Source organism: Podarcis vaucheri (genome assembly GCF_965113315.1).
Source record: "Podarcis vaucheri genome assembly, chromosome: 10".
NCBI classification, from domain to species: Eukaryota; Metazoa; Chordata; class Lepidosauria; order Squamata; family Lacertidae; genus Podarcis; species Podarcis vaucheri.
Window position 1 is genome coordinate 38,470,875 of NC_138748.1, and position 19,845 is coordinate 38,490,719.

Consider the following 19,845-nt stretch of genomic DNA (forward strand, 5'->3'; position numbering starts at 1 on the left):
CTAGGGCAGACCTTGGAAAACAAGGCCAATGCTGCAGCTGAAATGAGTGTTAAACGGGGTTGAAATCCAAGGCAACTTTCTGATGAGACTTGTGATGAGCAGAGGAGCCCAGAGATCAAGAAGGAAATGCATAGCCAACAGAACTGGATGCCTCAGACTTCTAGGAGACTGACACTAAATAAGTGAAACCTGATGACCACAAAGACTTACGTGAAGAAACATTAAGCCTCCAGCGCCAGTCATGATGGCAAGTAATGCCTGTGTGGAACATTCATGCTATGCCTACTACTGGAATTAACCAGCTCTAGTAAAGCTGTGTTCCAGAAATAATTTACTGAATGTTATTGATTAGCAGTTTTCCCAGCTAAACAATGTGGATTGAAGAATTTGGCCTACATCCAGTGCTGTAGCTCTGCTCACGCAACAGAATTTACTCTCTTCCAGCTCCCCACATGCACAGAAATCAGCTCTGAAGGAGCAGATTTGGGGGCTGGGGAGGAAACGGCTCGTGTTTTGCGAGCAGAACTTCACTCACACAGCAATAAGATTGCAACCCTTGAGGCAGTTTTATCTCTTAAGTCTTTGGGCTCCCAGTTTGGCTTACAAAAATAACTAGTTATAAAAAACCAGTGTGGAACTTCAGCTCTTTGCTTACTGATTTAAATATTTTATTAGTCAAAAAACTATCATTTACTAAGTGGGATAGAGAGAAAAGCAGAAGATTGTTCTTGCTCATTGTGTAATAGAATACAAAATGAAAAAGGGATTGAGGGGAAAAAGCAATTTCAAGTTTCAATTCTTAGTTATCTAATCTCAGCAGTACTTGACTGGACAGTTAAGTCCAGTCGCAAACGACTCTGGGGTTGCGGCGCACATCTCGCTTTACAGGCTGAGGGAGCTGACGTTTGTCCGCAGACAGTTTTTCCGGGCCATGTGACCAGCGTGACAAAGCCGCTTCTGGTAAAACCAGAGCAGCGCACGGAAACGCCATTTACCTTCCCGCCGGAGTGGTACCTATTTATCTACTTGCACTTTGATGTGCTTTCGAACTGGTAGCTTGGCAGGAGCTGGGACCGAACAATGGGAGCTCACCCCGTCGCGGGGATTCAAACCGGCAACCTTCCGATCAGCAAGCCCAAGCCTCTGTGGTTTATACCACAGTGCCACTCGCGTCCCAGTCTTTAATAATGGGAAAGTAATTAGCATGTTTTGCAAGATTTTTGTTCATATGTTGTAGGCACGGAATGCCCAGATTCCCTGCATAACTGGAACGTTGCATAATAACATGAATGATTTGGCTTGGAACATCTTACAAGACTTAAAGGTAAAGGTAAAGGGAACCCTGACCATTAGGTCCAGTCGCAGACGACTCTGGGGTTGCAGCTTTCATCTTGCTTTATTGGCCGAGGGAGCCGGTGTACATTTTCTGGGCCATGTGGCCAGCATGACTAAGCCACTTCTGGCGAACCAGAGCAGGGCACGGAAGCGCCATTTACCTTCCCGCTAGAGCGGTACCTATTTATTTCTTGAACTTTGACATACTTTTGAACTGCTAGGTTGGCAGGAGCTGGGACAGAGCAACGGGAGCTCACCCTGTCGTGGGAATTCGAACTGCCGACCTTCTGATTGGCAAGCCCTAGGCTCTGGTTTAACCCACAGTGCCACCCAAGTCCCTAGACTTAAGTTTCCCCAAAGCATCAACTTGGCTTAATGTTGGGGAAATTAAATGGAGCTCTCAGATGCTCTTGTACCATTTCTGCTTACACTTGTAGCCATCTTCTTCAAAGTAGGGCAACAGCAACTCCAAATGGATGGTGGGCACATATCCGCTCCTCTGATGGTACAGATTATGTCCCAGAGAGCCTCTTCACAGAAAGGTGTTGAAGACATGATCTAGAAAAATATCTCAATCCATTTCGGTGGGATCTGTCTAGGGCAGCTGGAAACATTACAAGTATTTGGGGGGTGGGAAACGTAAGAGAATTTATACCATTAATCTGCACTGTCAAAGAGTCAGCTCTCACTGATTAAAACCAGCATGCCATCTGCTGCCCAGGTGCCTATGGAGATGGGAAGAATTGAAGCAACATTTGCTCCAAGCAGCGACTTTGGGTGGCTTGGAGAGGAAAGGCGTGTCCTCGGAAAGTATTAATCTTGGAAGCAGAAAACCAAGTGCATAAATGCATGCAAAGCTTGAGTTCCCCAAGTATGTGAAAGGTAGACTAAGACTAAACTGTACCTCATCACTTCAATTAAAGTGGCATGAGGGAATTGGTGACTCAGATCTGAAAAGTAAAGGAAAGATATATGGTTCCATGCCATCAATAGTAAGGTTAACCGATCACAGTAAGTAAAATATATAAAAAGATAAAACGTACAGAAAGCAGCTACTAAAATAGCAACATTAAACCAGAGGAAATGGTTTTGTACACTTTTGGAAGAAAAAAAGAATCAAGTTACCCAGAGCACTAAAATTACGAAAGACAAAATACGTTATTTCAGTTAAGTGTTTGGAAAGGAAAGGAATATTAAAATGGGAGCAGATCAATGTCATGATAGTGGCATTTTCTTTTTGGTTTTACAAATGAATCTATTCTGTAACCACTCCTGATTATAGATGTTACCATTACACATTGCAGTCTCAACCAGCAGAGGGCACTGCTAGACAAGACTTTACTTGGCAAGTCCTAGGCTCTGTGGTTTAACCCACAGCTTTACTTACCTATAATTTAACTACATACAGTGGTACCTTGGTTCTCAAACTTAATCCATTCCGGAACTCCGTTCCAAAACCAAAGCGTTCCAAAACCAAGACACACTTTCCCACAGAAAGTAATGCAAAATGGATTAATCCGTTCCAGACTTTTAAAAACAACCCCTACAACAGCAATTTAACATGAATTTTACTTTCTAATGAGACCATTGATCCATAAAATGAAGGCAATAATCAATATAAAAGGTAAAGGGACCCTGACCATTAGGTCCAGTCGTGACCAACTCTGGGGTTGCGGCGCTCATCTCGCTTTACTGGCCGAGGGAGCCGGCGCACAGCTTCCGGGTCATGTGGCCAGCATGACTAAGCCGCTTCTGGCGAACCAGAGCAGCGCACGGAAACGCCGTTTACCTTCCCACTGGAGCGGTACCTATTTATCTACTTGCACTTTGACGTGCTTTCGAACTGCTAGGTTGACAGGAGCAGGAACCGAGCAACGGGAGCTCACCCCGTCGTGGGAATTCGAATCGCCGACCTTCTGATTGGTTTAACCCACAGCGCTGTGGGTTAAACCCGCTGTGGTTTAACCCACAGCGCCACCTTAATAATCAATATACTGTACTATAAAATAAAAAAGACAATATTGTAGATGATAAAAAAAAAATAAAAAAAATTCTTACCTGCACTGATGATAGTCATTGTTTGGGTGGGGGGCTTTTATCCATTTCTGCAGTCACACAATCAGTAGCTGAACTGGGTTCCACATTCCCCAAAACGAAGGCACTAGGCAGAGTCCCCCAAAAGTCCCCAAAATGAAGGAGCAAGGCAGAGACAAAGGCAAAAGACAGACTCCCAAAAACAAAGGAACAAGGCAGAATCCCAAAATTTTCCATTCAACCCCTCCCACTGAGTGGGTAGGCTTACCTGGCAAGGTGCCACACACCTTGCTACCAGCTGGGAGTGGGGTGAGGGCCGGGAAAGGGCCGGTGCTTTGTTTTCTTACCTGGAGTTCATTGCTGGACTTCGCTGCTGGTTAGGTAAGTGTTCCTCATGGGGGTTTGGGGTTGTGGTGCAGCCTGCTAGGCCTCCCATGGCGGGCGCCTTTTCCCCCAGGCAGTGAAGTCCAAATCAGGGCACGTTCAGCTTCCAAAAAAAGTTTGATAACCGGAGCACCTATTTCCAGTTTTGCAGTGTTCGGGTTCCAAGTTGTTCGTGAACCAAGCTGTTCGAGAACCGAAGTACCACTGTACTAGAATGGGGGGCGGGGGTAGAGAGAGAAGTAAAATGAAGACTTGAAGACATTATCAACAATTTGAGGAAAATTTGAAACGTGAGTGGGTACACCAGGAAAGTTAAGCAGTTTGTAAAGGAACTATAATACTGGATCGTTTTACACTTTTCTGAATAATTTGGCACAAGGGTACCTAAGTGCAACTATGTGTTTGTCTTGGTTCTCTGAAAGGAAGGGGAAGAACTGAATAGCTCCTCTCTCTTTGTTTGCAAGTCAAGAGTGGCAGGAGGTGATGTAAAGATAAAAATAGGGCACATGTTAATACTCTTATTATTTACAGAAGTTCAGTTTAACAAGCAAGATGAATCAAAAGACATTTACAAGCTGCTTTAAAATAGCTTTGAAGTGGCCAAGAACATACGTGTAATGCTATACATGTTAACTTGACAATAAGCCCAATTGTATTACATTAGATTTGCTCCTGAGTAGACACATAGGATTGTGCTGTCAATGAGCTAGACCTCTCTTTTCCAGAGTGCATCAAAGTGACACCAGATTCTGCAGTGACAGGGTGTCATTTGCCACTTGTGTACATTACTCATAAATCCTGAGAAGCTGTGTATGGCTACAAATACAAAATGGGCAGCTAGAAACATAAGGAGCTAAAGGAAACCAAAAGAAGCTGAAAGCCACTGCTATGCTAATAAGCCGCCACAAGGTAGTCCCTTACAGCCATGCAAATGGAAATAATGGTCTTGCCATTGTTATTTGCTATAGAGCACCAGCAACGTACTTTTTTATTAAACTACCTTGGGATGAACTTGTGGTATTTATGTGCATTTTCCATCTAGAAAAAGCATTATTCGGTGAGTTGAGAGTGCTTGCTTATGAAAAAATGTGAACCCTGAGAGTTGGTGAAAGTGTTTCTAACTGGTACACAACCAGACTTGAACATTTCAATCCAGCAATATGTTTATTTACTGACAGCAGGAAATATTTCAGCCCACGGCAGAAAGACAGATTTTGTGGCTGTTCTTATTTCAGTTATGAACAGAAGAGGGCTCCAAGCTCTGCACTAATTGGATACGGAAAGTGCATGAGTGTTGAGGTGCTTCAGTCAACAGTACCAAACATCTCCATGAGTGTACTGGCTACAGCAGAGGCGGGCAGATCATTATGGTCTGCCCCAGGAACATCAGACTATTGCTCCCTGCACACACAGCAAAACACTTTGTTAGGGTTTGCAAGAGCCCCTGCTCTCTGGCTACTGCAGATAGAAGCAGGCCTACCGCCCCTATGATTTGCATATGTACTCAGTTATGCTGATATTTCCAGTTAATGTGAGGCTTTATGTGTACAGTATTCTCAATCCCTTAGCTTACTACAGTAGTGTTTTCATTCTTCACTTCAAACAAATCTTAACTTTTCAATACGTGGAAGAAGCCTTTCTGGCACCGATAATTGCTCACTTCCCCCCAAAGCTGTAAGAATCAAATGAAATGCAATGGCAGCAGTTAAATGCGCTTAAAACACCCAATCATTTAGACACTACAAAAAGGGGGTGAGTGGAAGATTTTTTAAAACAAACTGACAAAAGGAGTGCAAACCTCTTCCCAATCAACTGCAACTTACCTCGCCCATATCTATCTATCTATCTATCTATCTATCTATCTATCTATCTATCTATCTAATCTCCTCAAATGAGCTGTGCCTGTATTCTCCAGCAGTGGGAAAGGAGCTTGGGGAGTGACTGAGCAAGATGATGGTTGGAGAAGAAAGAGTTAAGCATCTCTCTTGAATCTCTTGGTGGTATTCAACTAACTTTTATCTTTTCAGTGGTGGTGCAGTGGTTAGAGAGTCGGACTAGGACCTGGGAGACCAGAGTTCAATTCCCTGCTTGGCCATGAAGCTCACTATGTGACCTTGGGCCAGTCACCATCTCTCAGCCTAAGGTACCTCACAGGGTTGTTGTGAGGATTAAATGAGGGGCATGAGAACTATGTAAGCCACTTTGAGCCCCATGGAGGAAAAGGTGGGATATAAATGCACCAAATAAATAAATAACATTAATTGGCTTAATTAAGGCAGGTTCATTAATTTCAGTGGGTATACTGTTGAGTAGAACTTAATAGAATACCACCCTCTGGTTCCAGGCTTTCTCTGCTGCTTTTCATTATACAAAAACCACAGAGAGAGGCCACTGCATATATCTGCAGTATAACAGCTTGAACCATTTCACTGCCTTGTTCATATATTTGGGAACACTGCTTGCTCATTCGCTGTTGCTTCCACAAATAAGCTAACGATAGAATACCTAAAACAAAGTTATATTTTAGATAGTAGTTTGCTACTGAACCACAAAGTTAGCACTTATGTAACCTCTGTGCATGGACTAAGTTTGGATTTTATATTTGAAGTTTTAATGTGCAGTAATGAACAGCAATCCATCGCACACACAAAAAGCAGAAATGCAGTCTCACTGGTATAGGTCTTTCAAAAGTTTAGGGATACTTAAATGTTATTTGCATTGTGTTACACTAGCATGGGAAAATGTTGGGGGTGGGTGCTATGTAATTAATTGTATATGCGTTGAAAGCATCCGTGAATAAAAATTGTATTTCTTTTCTGAAGAACACAAGACCACAAACCAATTCCGGGTACACGCTTTGCATTCTCATTGTCCCAGGGTCCCATGGTTTTGCTTGCTTTTTGTGTGGGACAGGGCTAAAAGGCTGAAATTCAATGCATACTTATTTGGGAATAAGTTCCACCGACTCAGTGGGTCATCTGAGTAAATATGATAAAATGACACAATCACCGATGGTAGTTCCTTAGTTTTCTACAAATTCAGTTGTCCTTACCAAAATGTTGGTTTCACTCTCTCATTTTAGTTAGGTTAAATGAATTAGATAGCAACAAGCAGTCCTTCTTCATTCACCAGATTGCAGCCAGGAGTACAAGGGCCTCAACAGGTTTCCCTCACAATTTTATTATCTTAATTGCATCTAAAATGCTTTGCAGCCATCAGCAAGCTTAAACCTGATATTCCTGTTTCCCCATCTAGAGGCTAGATTGTTTGTTTATTGTTAAGTGGGTGGAGCAGGTGTAATAAACCTTAATCTGTTGTACATTATAATTAGCAGGTGCAGAAATGAAGCGAAAATACCACTGTCTTTTCAATTGGTTCTACAGAAGCACACTATTAGGCAGGTAACAAAATTTAATGCACATATAAATTGTTCCTGGGTAATGGACTGCATTAAGGCTAATAAACTCAATAAATTAAAACAGAAGATAGAATTTCAATGCTTTTGCTTTATTGAAAGCTTCACCTTTTGAAGAGTATGGCATAAATTCCATAAGGAACCAAACTAGTAATTTCTCTCACCTGCCTCCAACAATTCCTTGTAGGTTTCCACTTCTTCATATTCTTCAACCATGTCCCAGCTCTGAGCAAAATAAAAAGGTGTGGATTCAAATTCTTGCCTAGCAGGTGTCTGGGATTACCCCAAAATGGTTGTTAAGGAAGAGAAGCAACTCCTCCAACTGGACCATCACCTTTAAAGACTGAGTAAGATACTGTCACCCCCCAGTCTGTACTTCTGTTGTAAAGTGAAAATTGTCATTAGCCATGGTTCTCAATAGACACCATGCTTTAGCCCTTGGCAACTCTATACCAGAATTGTATAAAATGGAGTTAAGAAGATACCTGCTGGACTTCAGGTTCAACTCAGGTTATCAACTAAATCTAGTTAATATATTTTATCATCATTATAATCAAGAGCAACATTCCTGCAGCAACACTGCGTGGTTACATCAAGGAATTGCAATATAATTATTCTGATGTTATAGCATGGCTATATAACTTCAGCGTAAGCTAAGCCACATGCTGTCTCACAAACTAATTGTACCTTTGCATGGGCATGTTCACACCCAAGAACAATGTATATGGGGGGGGGCAGGGCGGGGAACTGAGCTACAAAGAGCCCAAGGAAATAAAGGTGACTGAAAAATCAACGCAGCCAAGTATTCCTGAAGTTTATTCTTGCCAGGCATTCCCGATGTTCTAATTGGAGAAGGGCCCATCCAGTGGCAGGGCTAGAAAACAGGTCTTCCTATGCTAAGTCTGAGCTGAAAGCAGGAAGGAGAGAAATACTATGTTGAAATCTAAGTGCTAGTTTTTCTCTTCCAAGACCAAAGAAAGCAGCATGGGGAAGGCAGGCAGGGATACTTCCTCCCACCCCACCATAATAGTTGACACTGGCACACAGAGCTAGACTTGCATGGGTGCCATTATGTAAAACCTGTTGGGATCCGAGTCTCAAAGTCTGTGTTGGCTCAAATGGAGGAAGGAGTGGCAGGCAGCACACTTCCTGAATTCTCAGAATTACTCATTTTCTGCCTGAATTCTCAGAATTGCTGATTTCTTTAAAAACACACAAAAAAACAAGTTTTCGTCAAACCATCAGATATACAGAATAACCTTAAGCCAATATGTACTAAAGCAAATACGAACATAAAATTTCCCCACCCCATAATATCCCATTTTTAGGCAAACATAAGATTTCAATGGCCAGTTCAAGACTGGAAATAATTCCAGATATAAACAAATGCAGCCATAGTCTGGGAACCCCATCTTTCATCCGTGTGATAGATAGGCATAGAGTTAGTTAGTTGCTTTCTGTTTCACAACAAACTTGTGCGTTAAATTTGTAGTTACAAATAAAGCATTCTTTTAAGGTGGGGAAACAGATTGAGAATTGCTTACTGAAGAGTATCCAGAGAGTTCAAAATACAGCAGGGAAATAAATACTGCAAGCACATTGGAAACGGCAATGTTGCAGGATAATTTTTTGTTAGGACCACAGCAGGGGAGGAACGGGTTAGACTCACACCCTGCAACTGCTATGCCTACGATGATCCCAATTATCAGCCCTTCTATTTGCATTTTTTACAATTTGCATGTTAATGCAAAGATGTATTTTTAAATATTGCATCTAGTCTGGCCTTCAGAATAAGGCAAATTCATGTGTTCAATTTAATCGGCATACTTTTTTTCAGGAAAAACAGTAAAGTTGTCATGTTATTTGTCACATTCTGCTATGCCACTTTGGTTACAAAAAAAAAATATTGCTTAAGTGAGAAAATATGTGAAGAGCCTCAGCAATACTGCAGTAGAAAAGGGTCTCAAGTACAAGCATGCATATTCTCTTTTCAGTAAGGAGTCGGAAAAAGTTTGCATTTGTGCAGTGCTTTTTTCAGGGGGTACGCAGGGATATGCATGCCCCTAAATATTTTGCGAATCTAAGTTTGACCTCACTGAGGGGCAGTATTTCAATATGAGTAGGAAAATGAGAGTACCCCTTAACATTTTTATTTTTATTTTAGAAAAAAAGGCACTGCATTTATGTGTTGCTTTGTATTCTCCCTCTCAAGGATCTCAACTCTGGTCCCCTGTAGTCCAAATTCAACACACTGTTAATTATGTAACATTGTCTTCCATTTGTCAGAAAACATATTACACCTTCCCATAGCTTACTGAATGTAACCCTGTTCTCCGAATCTTCATTTTTGCAATGAACAGGGCAAATTTCAATTTGGGGCACAAGAGGAAACGTGTTTTAAGCTTTTACTCTCATCCAGTCTGTAACTCACTGCTAGAAGGCGTTTACCAGTTTGACAGTACAATCCTAACCAAATTTATTCAGAAGAAAGCCTGAGTTCAATGTGGCCCCCTCAGGCACACCCAGTGGCGTAGCGTGGGGGGTGCAGGGGGGGCCGACCGCACCGGGCGCAACATCTGGGGGTTAGGGTTAGGGGGCGCAAATCCACGGGTTAGGGGGCGCAAATTACTTGCCTTGCCCCGGGTGCTGACAACCCACGCTACGCCACTGGGCACACCTCTTGGTACTCACCAAGGCCTCCTGACCCTAACAAATATTTAGACTGAGGGGGTTTTTTTGCTTAGGGGGTTGGGAAATCACCTATTTTGTTTTGGGTCTGTGTATATTTGTTTCGGGTACATATGTGTTTGGCTTACGGGTTTGTTTTCTTTTTATTGGCGTACAGTATGTGTGTGATTCTGAGCATTACTGTTTTTTCTTCCTCTGCCAGATGGGTATTTTGCCGTGTCTGTCTACAGTTTATTGGATTTCCAAATGTACCCCAGGGCCCCCCCAAAATTGAGACCCCCTGCCCTAGCAAGTGTGGTTAAATTTGCAGCCAGGCTTCCATCAAATCACTCACCAGGGCCCTTGCTGCACTGGCCACACCCTTCAGAAGGTGTGGAGAGGGAGGGAATCAAACCAGTCTCTCTGTAGGTTAGAAAAAGCTTGTTATCTTATCTATGTTAATAAACTGGAGCCAAGAACTCGGGTTAAAAACAAGACTGGGAGAATGGAAGGTGGAGCTTGATTCACTTTCAGTCTACAATCCTTGCAGTCACTGAGAAATGTCAGAACTGAAAGTTGTTTTCTAATCTGGAAGGGTCTAGGGCAAGGTGGATAAAAAGCAATGATTTTTTTATAAAAAAATCTATTATTTTTTAAAATTTATTATTCGAAAAATGAAACCTTCATCTGGTTGTAAATATTAAGATTATACCAGCAAGAATGAGTCTTTCTGAAAAAAAAAAAAAAGATTTAAATCAAGTCTTACTGACTAGTGATTTAAATTGATTTGATTTAAATCAAATCCACCCTGGTCTAGGATCAATAAAGAAATAGAAACAAACAAGGAGGTTGGGCAAATAATCAGGTTGCACACTTTTTTCCCCTTTGGTATGGATTCCAACTTCAGGTTCCCTATTTAAATGATACCACTTTTTTTCTTTTTAAGATCGCTTGTATTTCCAAACAAAAGGCAAAGGTTACATTTCAGCTGGCTGATGAAAAACCTTTGATATAGTTTAATGTATTTAACTGGTTGAGCCAATGCATTCAGAAGTCAGCATCATTGAGATCAATAGAGCTTATTCCCAGGTAAGTATGCACAGTATGGCAGTTATGCCCCCCAAAATTCATATTTAAGATACCAAATGATTTCTTATTGAAACACTGCCATCACTTCCTTCATTTTTGTACCAAATTTCTTCCAGAAAATTAGACTACATCTTACTAGCAAAAAAAATCTTCATTTCCCCACATAAGTATACAGCTAGATCAAGCCAAAGGCCCATCTTAGTCCAGCATCGTTGTCCTCAAAGGGGCCACGAAGATGCTTGTATAAAGCCCCTAAGCAGGACCTGAGTACAGCAGCAGCAGCAGTTTTCCCTATTTGATTGCCATAGTGTTCAGAGGTTTACAGCCTCTGACAGTGGAGGTAGAACATAGCCCTCTTTTCTAGTAGTCACTGACAGCCTTATCCTCCATGAATTTGTCTAATTCTCTTTTAAAGCCATCCATGTTAGTGTCCATCACTATATCTTGTGGGAGTGAATCCCATCAACTACATGCTGTGTTGATTTTATCTGTCCTGAATTTTCCAGTATCCAGATTCAATTTGGAAGTGAGGATAGCAGGGGAAAAGAAGGGGGATAACTCAAAAAGTTTTGAAAAAATACTGTGACATATTAAAATACTAGCCCAAGACACAAGTATTGAAAGCACTGGCACATAATCCTACTAAATATGAAAACATCAACAACTGGACCCACCAGCTGCTATTACTCCAGAGGAAGGCTTTCTGTTCTCTGCATTTCAGTACTACAGTTGCTGCAGAGGGGAAAAGTAGATTTTGTTCTCAATTAAATACAGTACTGCAAGATCCCATAAAGTAGTGGTTAGGGTACTGGAATATTTACTGCTCTAGAACCAAATCCCCAATCGGTCTTGAAGTTCCCCGGCTGTCCTTGGGCCAGTCACAATCTCTCCCTGCCAAACCTACCTTATGCATGGTAGGCCAAAAAAGTGAGAACCTTGGGAGACTCTCTGAGTTCCCTGGAGGCTGAACATAATAAAAGAATAGGTAATTAATTAATCTACTTGCCAAAGTACAAGAACTCTAATGAGTCTTTTTTCTGTAATTAAATCTGAGGGAGAGTAACTTCCTCTGTATTTTTATATTATTGCCTGCCCCATAACCCTTTGGAAATCCTTTTTTAGTGACCCCATATTTCTCTTTTCAGCAGGAAGCTGAAAAGGTTTCTTGAAAATTCAAACAAAGGATCATGAGAAAGCAATTTAGCGGCAGAGAAAGTCTAAAGATTCTGTTTATATCTAAAAAAAAATTAACAAACAAAAACTGCATGAAGTCACATACCACAAATACTTAATAAAGATGTATTTGTCTCGGAATACATTGCAGAATTTTTTCAGGATGAATCAGATGAGCTTAAGGGAATTTTTTCAAGTCTAAAACTAGGCCATATTAAATGAAACTGTCTTCCACAACAGATTTGTTCCCAACTGTGCTCTGAATTTTTAAAAACACCCACGGACCTGTTCTGCTGACACTGATTCTAGTACGTACAAGACAAACCAAAAATGTAGGCAGTGCCTTAGGAATATTTACAGAGTTGTTGTCCTCCAGAAGGGAAACTAAAGTTTCTGAACTAGAATTATTAAGTTATCCAATGTCAATAAATTATAGCTTAACTATATGGTATATCCATCTCATAATTGTATACTTAAGTAGCAACAAGTTTTAACATGTGCATATATCTCAGAAGGTGTTTACTACACATAATTTGATAATCATGCTTAGTCCTATGCAATTTACTCAGAGGTAAGCTCAGAGTTCACAAGGTAAGCTCATTAAATAAGTTCATGGTTCACAAGGAACTAGGCACAAGATTGGAGCCCAAATATGAAGACAACAAAGAAGTAAATAGGAATCCAGTGCATTGAAAATGTACTTTTAACCAGCAAGTGCTAGAAATAATGTACTCATGGGACAAAGTGCTCTAAACAGATATGCTTGCAAATTACTTTTCTCAACTCAGTCAAAAGCAAGAGATTTTAATATAGCATTAGAATTAGAAACATGGAAATCTACAATGCCGTTTTCTACTTTGCCACCATAGCCGTCTTGAACTGGACAAATAGCCAGTTACATATTACTCTCTACATGATGTGTTCAGGAAATGAATTAACACCTACAAATCCTTATAAACCAGATCCTGAGCATGTTTACTTAGACACAAGTTCTAGTGGGAATTGCTTCCTGGAAAGTAAGCCAAGAACCGTGGCCTTAGCTAGAAGCAAACCCCAATTATTTGAAGTAAACGTAGGGGGATCAAAGTCCTCCCTATTCATAACAATTGCTTACAACAGACAGATACAACGTAGTTTGAAGCACACATAAATATTTTACTTATTTATCTAGGAAACCTGCCTTTTCTACATAACAATTCAAAAAGGAGAACAAAAATGAAAACAGGATACAATCTAAAAATAACAAATCTATCTGAAGAAAATAATAAGTGGGAATGGAATACAACAACCAAGAAAACCGATCAGGTATTTAAACCATAAAATTTATTTATAAACCATAAAATGCCTATCAAACTGAACAAGCCCATTTAAAGGAGTCACAGTCCTAAAATCTGGTAAATGGTCTTTCTTGAGGCCACTGGCTCAAACAACCTGAGAGCCATTCCTGAGAAAGTCCTTTCTATGACAGCCACTAACTGTGATAGGCAATAGCACTCTAAGGAGGCAAGTACACATGAAAAAAGACACTCTTCCTCAAGTACCCTCTTCCCAGATCACTAAGAGTCATAAACACTTTTAATTAGGGAATAAACCTCTCAAAGACAGTGGGACTTACTTCTAAGTAAACATGGAAAGTACTGAATTGCGAAGTTAAGAACCAGCCCCTTGCATAGGAACCAAATGCAGATCAGAGGGGCTCACACAGAATTGGCATTATATGGCCCTAAATCCCAAAATTAGCCTAGGTGCTGCATTTTTAAAAGGTATGAGCCCACTTCTTTCATTATTTTCTCAGCTTTAGTAAAAAACATGAAGAGATTTTATTTTTGTATCTCCATGTAACAAATTGTCTAGAAGCAGATGGGTTTTATGTTGATGGAATAAAATGTTTCCATTGTTATGCTGTTTTACTCCCTCCATGGGGCTTCTTTATTTGTAATTGTTTAATTTAAATTGCACAGAAAGGGTAGGGTTTATGCTTTCTAAGTAAAATAAAAGTCAAATGTAATTCAAGGCCAGCATTACATTGGCTTTACCCTCCTGCCAGCCTGAGGAGGGAAAGATGTAAAGCATGATGAACACCCTGGATTTTCTATTAAAAATAAAAATACAGTGGAACCAAATGCTTAATGTATGATGTAGCCCTAAGTCTGAACCCTGTATTTACAACCATTCAGAGCTGCAGTTTAAGGCTGCAATTCTACACACACTTAACTTGGGAGAGAGTATCTTTCATCTTTTATGTTGGTAACTGCCCTAAGATCTACAGACACAGTGCTATATAAAAATTTAATAAATAATAAATAGTAATAATCTCACTAGGACCAAATTCCACATAAACATGACTGGGTCTTGCTTGGGATAACATGCCACACATTCATAAATGTGATATCTCTATCACAATAACTTTTTGTGTTGCTTTCCTGCCGCCACAAAAGTTAAAGAAAAAGCTTTAAGCACACCATTGTTTTATTTTCAGTGCCTAAGGCATTATCTTACTATAGATTGATTGATTGATTGATTGATTGATTGATTATTCAGTGGCTAATAGTAATTTATAGAGTAGAACTCTCATTAACAATATTTCACTGCATTCAGTACCAACTAGTAAAACAGGTTCCTAGTCTTTTACAGGTTCTAAACCACCACAAGCAGCTGCCAAAAGGTTTTTCTTAATACACATCCTTAAAGGAAACAGTGATGGTGTGTTTATAGGAACCTGTTTTCACTGTTCATGCATATGATGCAGTATCAAGCCCAATGCCAATTACATGGCTAAATTCTCCAACAAGACAGAAACAAATTGCCTTCATTCTGTGGGCTTTACTAAACTTGGTGAGGTGGTGGAATAATGTTTGGTTATTCACAGTGCCCCCCTTATGGGCAATTTCATTTTGTTCACTAGGAAGAATGGATCAGTTGTTTCCTTTGCCACTTTGCAATCTAAATCCTATGTTTATTTGGAATGAAGCTCCACTGTGTTCAACAGGATTTATTTACAAGTGAATGTACAGGAACAAATCATTAGAAATGATTATAGATTTTCCCCAGTACAAACTCATTGGCACACCATGCCCATTCCTTCTGGGGGAAAGAAGCAGATCTAAAACGGCTAGCTTACCACATTTTGAAGGAATGCACATTACCTATTCGACCATTAACAACAGCGATTTCGTTGCCTCTTAAACCGGCACCTCTGGGCCACTGCACACTTTCAAACGAAAAGCCCCAACCGATCACCGTGTCACAATCGCACACACGTACTGTACTCGGCGAAGGCAGTGTACACGCAACGAGAAGCTGCGCGGCCAATGGTGGCTTACCAGAGTACGTACACGCGTCTGCCACGTACACACAGAACAGATTCGCGCGCCATCGACACGCAGGTTCGTCATAGCTCCCCGCGATGAAGGAACGGTCACATATCTCCAGCTAGCCCAACCAGTTTCGTACAACACATTTCACAGAATCGTCAGTTGAAAGGGACTCCCAAAGTCATCTAGTCCAACCCTCTGCAATACAGCCGTCCCCGGGTGGTCTCGAACCACCCACCTTCTGGTTAACAGCCAGATGCACTAACCCCTTGGGCCACTGGCACGTTTCTCCGGTCAGTTCTCTTTCAATAGCTACAGACATCTCTCTGACAACAACAACAAAAGCTGCAGCATCGACTCTCTTCCACTGGCAACCAGTCAGTCGGAAGAAATGGCTGCTTCCTAGCGATTGCAAACCCCCCCCCCCCATTTTCAGGGGCGGGCGGGCGGGCGGGCAGACGAGGCTGTTATTCAGGGCGACAGGGCGCTTCTGTTTTGTTTTTGCAACCGCACCACTTCCCTCCCTCCCACTCCTATTGTGAGGAGAGCGCGAGAGAAAGGAGCGGCGGCCGCGGCTGCTGCAAGACGAGCCCCATTGAAAGCCGAGGCGCAGGAGCCGGGCTGTCACGTGACGGCGGTTCCTGGAAAGTTCTTGGAAAGCGGCCTTTGCATTTTTACCATTCGAGGAAGGGAGGGAGGGAGCAAAGGAAGGCGGCGCAGGAGACGGGCAAGGAGGAGGCGGCGGAGCGGAGCACCAACTTCGCTCCCGACGACGCGCCTCCTTGTTTTGAAGTTTGCAAGCTGCTGTCGAGCTGAGAAGCCATGCAAGGACCCCCGCCCCCCCCCCGTTGAAAGCTGCCGGCCCCAATTCCTTCAGAGCAAATAAATAATATGCAGCGAGTCCGGGAAGGGGGGAGGGGTGTTTGAAGCGTTTCCCCACGTGCATTCTGTCCTCTTCGTTATGCCTGCCTCTCCCCCCCCCCTCACCCCTACCCGGCGGCGGGGTTGGTAGCGCGCGCGCGCGCGCCAGCGAGAAAATCCCTTCAGCCCGCCGGGAATTGTTTGCTGGGCGTCACGGCGTCACATGCAGATTTCCTGCCCTTGGTAGTAGCAGCCTTTTGCAGAGAAGGATAACCTGCGCTCGCCTGCCTGCCCCCGCTGCGAGAGAGCCAGGCTTGCGGGGGGGGGGGGGGCTGGAGAGAGACAGAGCCGCCGCCGCTGCTGCTGCCGCTGCTGCCCGATCCGTCTCCGCCCAGCCAGCGCCGCGCTTCTCCCTCTTGCAACAAAAGCGAGGCTGAGCGCCTGCGTTGGCCTCCCGGCTTCCAAAAGCAAAGGCGAGCTGCTGCAAGCGCCTTCGGCCAGTGCGAGGAGGGGGCAGCGGGGCGGCCGGGCGGGGAATCCATGCGGCGCTTGCAGGCGGAGGTAAGAGTTTTCCGGAGTGCGCGCGGCCCCCCCCCCCGGGGCCGCCCACCTCGTGTTTCCTCGACAGCAGCCCGCGCGCCTGGCTGCCTGGAAAGCGAGGAGAAGGCGCTGCACCTTGAGGCCAGCCAGAGGGAGCCCGATCGCGCTGTCCCGGGTCTGGCCCAGGTGGAAACCGGCGAGGGGCCCTTCCCCACCTTCTCTAGCGCTTGCCCGAAGGCGGGAGAGCCGCCTCCCCTGCGAGGAAACCGGGGCGAAGCGGGAAGGACCTCTTGCGCTCGCTCTCCTTGCAGCGGATGCTCTGCAAGGCGCCCCAGCCTAGCGGGATTCCGCAGGAGCGCTCCTAAGCTCCAAAGCGGCCACCGGCTCTTTTTCTCTCCCGCAGGGTTGCAGGTTGCTGGCGGCCGGGATCCGGATGGGCTGGGGCAGCCGCCGGGGCCTCGGGGCCGGGGCACGCCGCTCCTAGCTCGCTCGCTCGCTCGCCCTCCCCCTCTCCCAAATCTCGAGCCCCCAAATGACCCTGCGCACGGACGAATCCTCGGATGGCCCCGACAGGACTGGGCCCCAGTGGGAGGCTGCCGGAGCAGCAGCAGTGGCGGCGGAGCGCCTGGAGTTTGCCATGCGGGAATTGAGGCTCGCAGGTAAGTCCGATTGGGAGCAATCGTGGCCTTGGCGGGGTGAAGGTCGCTCCGGGGTTGCCCCGGAAAAGGCTGGGGGTTTCTGCTTTTGCTGCGCTCCCCGAACAATGGCCAGATACAAAGAGGGGACTTGGGCGGCTGTGGGGACCGGAGGGGCTCCTCGCCTCCTTCCCAGCCAGTGCCTTCGGGGCTGTAGCGTGGGAAGGGCTGGGAGGAAAAGCGGACATGGATCGGGTACCCGAGGGGACGAGCGCGACATCTGCGCGCGTTCTGTAGGATCGGGAAATGGGACGCGCAACTTCGGGGGCCGCGCGTCGGGGGAGGAAGAGCAAGAGCTTTGGCTCGAGATGCGAGTCAAAAATACCCCGCAAGCCTGAATGCTTCCCCCTCCTCCCCCCTTTGCCATTGAGGAGGCTCCCTCGAAAGCTGCGTCGCTGTTTTCGTTCCGATCAATCGCGACCTAAAATAACGAGCGGAGCAAGGTAAAAAACCACCCATCTTGTATAGCGATCTCAGGGCGAGGCTTTGCAAAGGAGAAGAAAACGAAAAATCCACACTCTCCCTTTCTAAGCGTTAAAGAAACTTATATAGTGGTGTGCCACAACTTCGTTGTGTCTTGGCTTTCACGTTTCGGATTGGGAGGCGTGAATACGTGTGGATTACAGTGGTACCTCGGGTTACAGACGTGTATTATGCGGGGTGTTGTGTATTAGGATTGCTTCAAGGATAACGGTGCCTCTCAAAGGCTGTCTTTTAACTTGTTGGGTAGCCTTCTCTGTGAATCGAGAGTCGCTGGAGACTTTCTGGGGAAACAGAACTGTGTCTTGAGCAGAAAACAGTTTAATTTGTTCAGTGTAGTTATGGAGCAGAATCTCTCACATGGACAGAATATTCGCTTAAAGTCTTTCAGCTTATTATGTCCTACATTTCTTCCAGGAAAGGCTTTTCAAGAGGGCAGTGATTAGAATTTTACTGCCTTGTCATGGGAATTTGTGCGAACAAAGAAAACAGTTTTCCTACAAAAGCTAGACAGCAAAATATTCTCTTTAGTTTTAAAAAAAGATTGAAGATGTGGGAAGTTATTACCTGAAAGGGATGGTTTCCCCATCCCTGATTTGTTTTGCCCAAGTAAAGAAGAATCTTTGGCTGTAAGTATGCCTGCATCTGTAAAGATTATATTGTGCTTTGCTGTTGTGCTCTCTGCATATAGTTTCAGGCACCAGAACTTTGTTGGGGTACTTTGGGGTTAAAGTTACTGTTAATCAAATAAGACACATTGCAGGATAGCATGAGCTTAAGTACTTCTGTCACTTGTTATAGCACTTGAGCAGACCAATTCTGTGCACACTGCTGACTCAAGTAAGCCCCTCAGTGTTGAATGGGACTTATTCTCAAGTAGAGACATGCAGGACTGCAGAGGAAAATTGTTCTTGTCCTTGAGACAGACCCCTTTCACTAAGAGTGAGAGACAGTGAGTTGTTCAAGGCCACCCAGTAAGTGTTTGGTTCAGCAGTGACTGGAAAGGGGTGGGGGTCCTTCTAGTGGAATCTACTTGAGTAACTTTGTTTTCCTCCTCTTATCAGGATGGTACTGGGGTAACTTGAATGTTGTCGAAGCCAAGGAGAGATTACAAGATACATCTGAAGGGACTTTCTTGGTCAGAGACAGCTCGCACTCTGAGTACCTGCTTACTATTTCAGTAAAAACGTCAGTCGGACCTACCAACCTACGCATAGAATTTCAAGATGGCAAATTCCGACTGGATTCCATTATCTGTGTTCGGTCAAGGCTCCGGCAGTTTGACAGTGTGGTCCGCCTGATTGAATATTACGTTCTTATGTGCAAGGACAGAAGAACTGCGTCTGAAATGCCTTCCAATGGAACAGTCCACCTGTATTTGAATAAACCTCTCTGTCATTCAACTTCATCTCTACAGCACTGCTGTAGGGTAGCTATAAACAGATACACTAATGAGATCCAGGAACTTCCTTTGCCAACAAGACTGAAGGAATTCTTGAAAGAATATCAATATCGGATATAAATATATCATCTACTCTGCCTCGCTTTTTTAAAAAAGATATGAATACAGTTTTATGAAATCAAAAGCCCTGTGCAGTCAGCTGCAAAAAAATGTATTGTGTAAGGTCATTCTGAAAATAGCCAAGGTAATCTTTATGTGTGGAAGTGGCATGGGTTGATGTAGCTTGAACTCAGGACTCCACAGTCAAACTTTGCAGCAGAGTAATCTCTGCTGTTTCTCCTGATTGGCTAGTCTCTTAAACCTCATTGAGAAAAGTGCCTGTGTTGCAATGAGGTTGAGATGCAAGCAGAGGAACGGTTTGTCATTCTTCCACATCCATGCCTTCCTTTGGCTCTT

General features: G+C 43.7%; 1 protein-coding gene and 1 long non-coding RNA gene across 10 annotated transcripts; one reads left to right on the forward strand and one right to left on the reverse strand.

The window, feature by feature from the left end:
- Positions 1-48: 48 nt before the first annotated feature.
- On the reverse strand, positions 49-16,204 carry LOC309542306. 6 transcript variants are annotated; one of them, XR_014224174.1, is made up of 5 exons: positions 15,421-16,204; positions 7,333-7,393; positions 3,394-3,957; positions 2,707-2,878; positions 49-2,671 (listed from the first exon to the last, which is right to left on the reverse strand). It is a non-coding gene; the product is annotated as an uncharacterized lncRNA (long non-coding RNA). The 6 variants fall into 6 exon arrangements; XR_014224175.1 differs by having other exon boundaries at positions 3,394-3,962; XR_014224176.1 differs by having other exon boundaries at positions 15,244-16,204.
- Positions 16,205-16,411: 207 nt separating this feature from the next.
- On the forward strand, positions 16,412-19,517 carry SOCS2 (suppressor of cytokine signaling 2). Of its 4 annotated transcripts, none has more exons than XM_082241053.1 (3): positions 16,412-16,515; positions 17,216-17,471; positions 19,052-19,517. In XM_082241053.1, the coding sequence occupies exons 2-3, from the start codon at positions 17,345-17,347 to the stop codon at positions 19,507-19,509; spliced, it is 585 nt and encodes a 194-aa protein (XP_082097179.1). In that variant the 5' UTR covers positions 16,412-16,515; positions 17,216-17,344; the 3' UTR covers positions 19,510-19,517. The 4 variants fall into 4 exon arrangements, 3 of the variants coding, with proteins under 3 accessions (XP_082097179.1, XP_082097177.1, XP_082097178.1); XM_082241051.1 differs by lacking the exon at positions 16,412-16,515 and adding an exon at positions 16,708-16,833; XM_082241052.1 differs by lacking the exon at positions 16,412-16,515 and having other exon boundaries at positions 16,861-17,471.
- Positions 19,518-19,845: the final 328 nt, after the last annotated feature.